At 38.8% G+C, this 5,628-nt stretch overlaps 1 protein-coding gene across 5 annotated transcripts in view; it reads left to right on the forward strand.

Moving 5' to 3' along the window:
• Positions 1 to 5,628, forward strand: part of LOC107700700 (LIM domain-binding protein 1) — a 27,317-nt gene that overhangs the window by 18,083 nt on the left and 3,606 nt on the right. For all 5 annotated transcript variants that reach the window (XM_016502568.1, XM_016502484.1, XM_016502797.1 and 2 more), the window contains 7 exons: positions 706 to 781; positions 986 to 1,088; positions 2,766 to 2,938; positions 3,012 to 3,134; positions 3,224 to 3,307; positions 4,857 to 4,980; positions 5,067 to 5,215. In XM_016502568.1, the coding sequence (XP_016358054.1) occupies positions 706 to 781; positions 986 to 1,088; positions 2,766 to 2,938; positions 3,012 to 3,134; positions 3,224 to 3,307; positions 4,857 to 4,980; positions 5,067 to 5,215 (832 nt within the window). The remainder of the gene's footprint in view (positions 1 to 705; positions 782 to 985; positions 1,089 to 2,765; positions 2,939 to 3,011; positions 3,135 to 3,223; positions 3,308 to 4,856; positions 4,981 to 5,066; positions 5,216 to 5,628) is intronic.

Genomic DNA, 5,628 nt, shown 5'->3' on the forward strand with positions numbered 1-5,628 from the left:
AGTCTGATACAGTGAGGATATGGAGGAAGAAACAGCTCCGTTTTATTCAGAGGCTCAAACTGAGCAAAAACATGAATTTGCTGCAGATGCTGATATTAATATGATGAAATTCTGATGTTTGTCATGTAAATCAATGAGATCAGTAGAGCAGATACTGACATAAAATGATCTAAATATCAGCGGTCGCTCTATATCTCCAGTAATCTGTCTCAGTAAGATGAGATTGAAATGCTCCAAACATATAATGCAGTGATTGAGAGCTGAAGAAATAAAGGCTCCTCAGAAGATCCTGAGGATCAGATTTGAGACTCTAAAACATGATTGATGGAGAATCAAGTAAAGCTGAGCTGCTTCAGTCCAGTAAGAGTTCTTCTGGAGATTACTGCAGTTATTCTGACGCTTACTTGATAAAAACCAGTCAAGATTTGACACGAGAAGCAGCAGCTGAAGCTGGACATTTTTACAATTACACTAAAAGAGCTTTGACTGGATAAAAAACTCTAAACTATAAATGAGACGACAGAAGGCGTGGAATAGATTGAGTACAACAGCAGAGTTTGATCATGTCGATCATTTAGAGACCTTGCGTATCAAATATGGTGCGGGTTCTATATTAAGATATTTGTTATAAGCACTATGATGATTCTATTAGTGTATATAGAGTTCATAAAGTGTCTGAGTGTTAAAACAGTCTGTATTTCTCAGGAGACACACACCTTACGGGAATCAGACAGACTACAGGATATTTGAACTCAACAAACGGCTTCAGAACTGGACAGAGGTGAGGCGGATCTTCTGCTGTTTTGTTGACATTTACAGCTCTGTGTTTCTCAGTCTTAACTATCAGCACTTTAAACATTTTAATAATTTAAGATGCTTTTCATATGCCTGACATAAACCCTATAACGGTAGCACAGAATCATCTATCGGCTTCAGCTGGCTGAATGATATCAGAGAGCCATCTCATACTGTTTTTCTCTCACAGGAGTGTGATAATCTGTGGTGGGACGCTTTCACTACTGAATTCTTTGAGGATGACGCTATGCTCACCATCACGTTTTGTCTGGAGGACGGTCCTAAACGATACAGTGAGTGTCATGTATCAGGCGTTTTATCCAGAGACGTTTAGATCTGATATTAAGATCTGTGTCAGGTGATCTGATTGTAAGTTGTCTGTTGAGTGCAGGATTTACTTTGAAACAGTTTTCACACATTTGGAGCCGATTAAGAGATGCTTGATTAATATCCATATAAAGGGAATTACAATAATCAAGCCTCGTTGAAATAAAAGCACGAATAACCCTTTCAAAGTCCTTAAAAGAAAGAAATGGTTTTACTTTAGCTAAGACTCTGAGATGGAAAAAACTGGTTTTGACTACCCTACTAATCTGTTTGTCAAATTTGAGCGCACTATCAAAATACACACCCAAACTCTTCACAGGTGGTTTCACACAGGAAGACAAATGGCCAAAATTTAAACCAGGGGAGGTAGCAGCTTCTGAAGGTTCAAAAGCTATAATCTCAGTTTTACCTTCATTGAGGTGAGGAACATTTTAAGGACATCCATGCCTTAACATCTGCTAGACAAGCCAACAGAGTATCCAAACCCATGTTATTAGATCCCAGGGGCAGATAGATTTGGGTATCATCTGCATTACAGTGGAAGGAGATACCATGTTTCTTAAAGACCGACTTCAGGGAAAGCATATAGAAGGAGAATACAATCGGAGCGAGAATCGAGCCTTGAGGGACACCTCAAGTAAGAGGAGCTGTATCCAACGTAAATTCACCAACACTAACAGAGAACCTTCTATTATTGAAATAGGATTGAAACCATTTGAGAGCATTTCCCTAAATGCCCACCCAGTGCTCCAAACGAGAGATCGGAACAGAATGGTCAATTGTATAAAATGCCGCCCTCAGGTCTAACAGCACTAACACAGCAGACTTGCCAGAATCGAGAGTCAGTAAAATATAATTTAGAACTTTTACCAGTGCTGTTTCTGTGGAATGGTTTTTCCTAAAACCCGATTGGAACACATCGAAAGTATTGTTATTAAGCAGAAAGCTCTGTACTTGGTGAAACACTATTTTCTCTAAAATTTTAGACCTACAAGAAAGATTTGAGACTGGTCTAAAATTAGTCGGCACTGTTGGATATAAATTAGGCTTTTTAAGAAGTGGATGGACAGTGGCATGCTTCATGTCATCTGGTACTATTGCTGTTTAAAGGCAGCTATTCATAATCTTTAGAACAGTAGGCCCAATCACCGCAAAAATTTGTTTAAAAAATGGTGGAGGAAGAATGTCACGGGGGTGGGGGATCTAGAAAGTTTAAGATGGCTTACAATGTTTTGTAAAGCAGGCAGAGTTACAGACTCAAACTGACGCAGAGTGGAGGGACAGAGGGTCTTGTCCACAGAAAATTTGTATAAAATTGGTCACAACTGAAGGGTTAACAGCGGCATTTATAGTGGAAAAAAGTGCTCTTGGAATGTGAAAGTTCTTTTCAATCAGATCTGAGAAGTACTTCAACTTCGCTGTTTTCAGCACTTTCTGATATTGTATCAGATTGTCCCTAAGTATTTCATATGAAACTTGCAGCTGATCTTTTTTCCACCTTCTTTCGGCCCTTCTGCAGACCTGTCGAAGAGCATGAGTACTAAATGGCACAATAACTGTCAACTGTACTTTAGTTACATATTTTCATGAAATAACACCAGAATATTTGAGAATTTAATATTTGTCCTTATTGTCTCTTGCAGCAATCGGCCGGACGCTGATTCCTCGTTACTTCAGGAGTGTGTTTGAAGGCGGCGCCACTGAGCTCTACTACATTCTCAAACACCCTAAAGAGTCCTTCCACAGCAACTTTGTGTCTCTGGACTGTGATCAGTGTACGATGGTCACGCAGAACGGAAAACCCATGTTCACACAGGTGGGTGTGTGTTTAATGTGACGGTCAGCAGGATGTTTCTGTGGTGTGTGTGTAACTCTGCTGGTCTCCTCAGGTGTGTGTGGAGGGCCGTCTGTACCTGGAGTTCATGTTCGATGACATGATGAGAATAAAGACGTGGCATTTCAGCATCCGGCAGCACAGGGAGCTCATTCCCCGCAGCATCCTGGCCATGCATGTCAGTTCCTCTTCCTGCATCTCACAGCGTTTCTTCTTCTAGCTGGTGTTTCATACCTGATGATGGTGTGATTTGTGTGTCTGTCTCAGGCTCAGGACCCGCAGATGTTGGATCAGCTGTCCAAAAACATCACCAGATGTGGCCTGTCAAACTCCACCCTCAACTACCTCCGAGTACGAACACCACAACACAACACTGAGACGACATCTACAGCTTTCATTCAGCTGATTAGTAACTAGGGCTGTCATGTTAATTTGATGTGATTAATTATGGAAAAAATAATGTGTTAAAATAATATATTATATTATTATATTATATCATATGATATACTTTAGCAATCCCACACCAGTAAGAGTGCTGCTTTTCCACAATATCTGCACCATTGCAAATGTGATACTGATTTTATACAAGAGTTCAGTAATGTTGTGTTTGCTCAATATTGCAAATGAAAACAGTTCCAATCAAAGTCACAGCAGAACTGTTTAGCATCTCTGATCAGCACACAGCAGTGATTTGTCACTGAACGAATCCACTTTTTTTTTTTAATGAAGTAGTGAGCCAATGATTCAGTGACTCATTCATAAAGAAAGTTACTTGCTTCATTTCTGAATGAATCAGCTGTTTGAAGGAATCAAATGAGTCAATGATTCAGTGACTCATTCATAAAGAAAGTCATTAGGCTTGTTTGAGATGAGCAAAATCTGCGCAGAACCGATCACCGGTGATCACCGTGAGATGCATGCCGGTTAGAAATATGTCCGAGTTACGTCCGACCTATGACAGTGCGATCTCTGTGATGTGATTGTTATCATATATCCATAAAAATCTAAAATCCATCTTTGTATTAAAGTACAAATGAATGATAAATACGCCTTTCGTATGGAATTAAATAGCAAGCACTTTGAGTGTCTTGTTCATCATATTTATTTTTATATAAAGGAAACGGAACTGAAATTATATCATGTTAATCAGCAGCATAGCACATGAGTGAGAATAACGCGATATCTGTCTTTGATCTCGTTGGTATCTGTTCCACTTTGAGAGGTCAGAACTGTCCGTCTTGACTGCGCTTATTTCACTCCTCCCCTCACTGCAGCCGCCTGCTCTCACCTACATTTCAGGCGAGGCGAGGTGCATCTCAAACAAGCCTATTTGCTTTATTTCTGAATGAATCAGCTGTTTGAAGGAATCGAGTGAGTCAATGATTCAGTGATTCATTCATAAAGACAGTCACTTGCTTTGTTTCTGAATGAATCTGCTGTTTGAACAAATTGGGTGAGTCAATGATTCAGTGATTCATTCATAAAGACAGTCACTTGATTTGTTTTGGAACAAATCAGTTGAATGAATGACACTTTTTTTTTCTTTTTTTTTTTAGGAAAATCACATTTACATTTTTTAAACCTATTCCCATTTAAAACCCATTAATCTCATAGCATTATTTATGCAATTCAGATTCATGCCAACTCTCTGAGCCACTTCAGATGCAGCTTCTGGAAATAATGTTATGGCTTCATTGTAGCCTTAAAGGTTTATGTGTAACAAATTCTATGTTTTATGTAAGCTACTTTTTTAATTCAATGCTTTTCTAACCTAACACAATAATGGCTTTAAATGATCTTTTCTCAGCCCAAATTGATGTGCGATGAATTAGATTCCTCGGCACATCAGAGAGCACTATTAGTAACTAGTCTTGTGTTGTTGTGTCTCTCTCGGTCTCAGTTGTGTGTGATCCTGGAGCCCATGCAGGAGCTGATGTCCAGACACAAGACGTACAGTCTGAGTCCCAGAGACTGTCTTAAGACGTGTCTGTTCCAGAAGTGGCAGAGGATGGTGGCTCCTCCAGGTCAGGAGGCGCTCGTGTCTCTCAGACACTCTGCTGGTGTTTGTGTAGCGTGTGTTTGAGCTCATGTGTGTCGCGTCTCTCCGCAGCTGAGCCGGCCAGACAGGCGCCGAGTAAGAGACGGAAGCGCAAGATGTCGGGCGGCAGCAACATGAGCGCCGGCGGCGGCTCCAACAACAACAGCAACAGCAAGAAGAAGAGCCCAGCAAACAGTTTCCCGCTGTCCAGTCAGGTCCCAGTGAGTAACCAATCACGTGTCATCTTACAGCACTTTACAGGCAGTTTACTAAAGCAACAAAAGCCAGCCAGTCAAAACACATTTGAAATGTAAACGTGATTTAAAAAAAAATGTACGAATGTATATTTAAATATTCATACATTTATGTAATTTATAATATATGTATACATATGTGTCCTATTTATGTAATTTATAATGTGTATATATTTTTATGTACATAAGAATATATAATTTTTTTAATATATATTCATATTTTAGTAATTTAATTATTAGATTAATATATTTGTATTGTTAGATATATTTTTTTATGTATATACATATATGTATCTTATTTATGTAATTTATAATACATGGAGGAATGTATTTATTTATTTATATATATATATATATATATATATATATATATATATATA

The sequence above is a fragment of the Sinocyclocheilus anshuiensis genome, unplaced genomic scaffold (genome assembly GCF_001515605.1).
Source record: "Sinocyclocheilus anshuiensis isolate Anshui unplaced genomic scaffold, SAMN03320099.WGS_v1.1 scaffold21, whole genome shotgun sequence".
NCBI lineage: Eukaryota > Metazoa > Chordata > Actinopteri > Cypriniformes > Cyprinidae > Sinocyclocheilus > Sinocyclocheilus anshuiensis.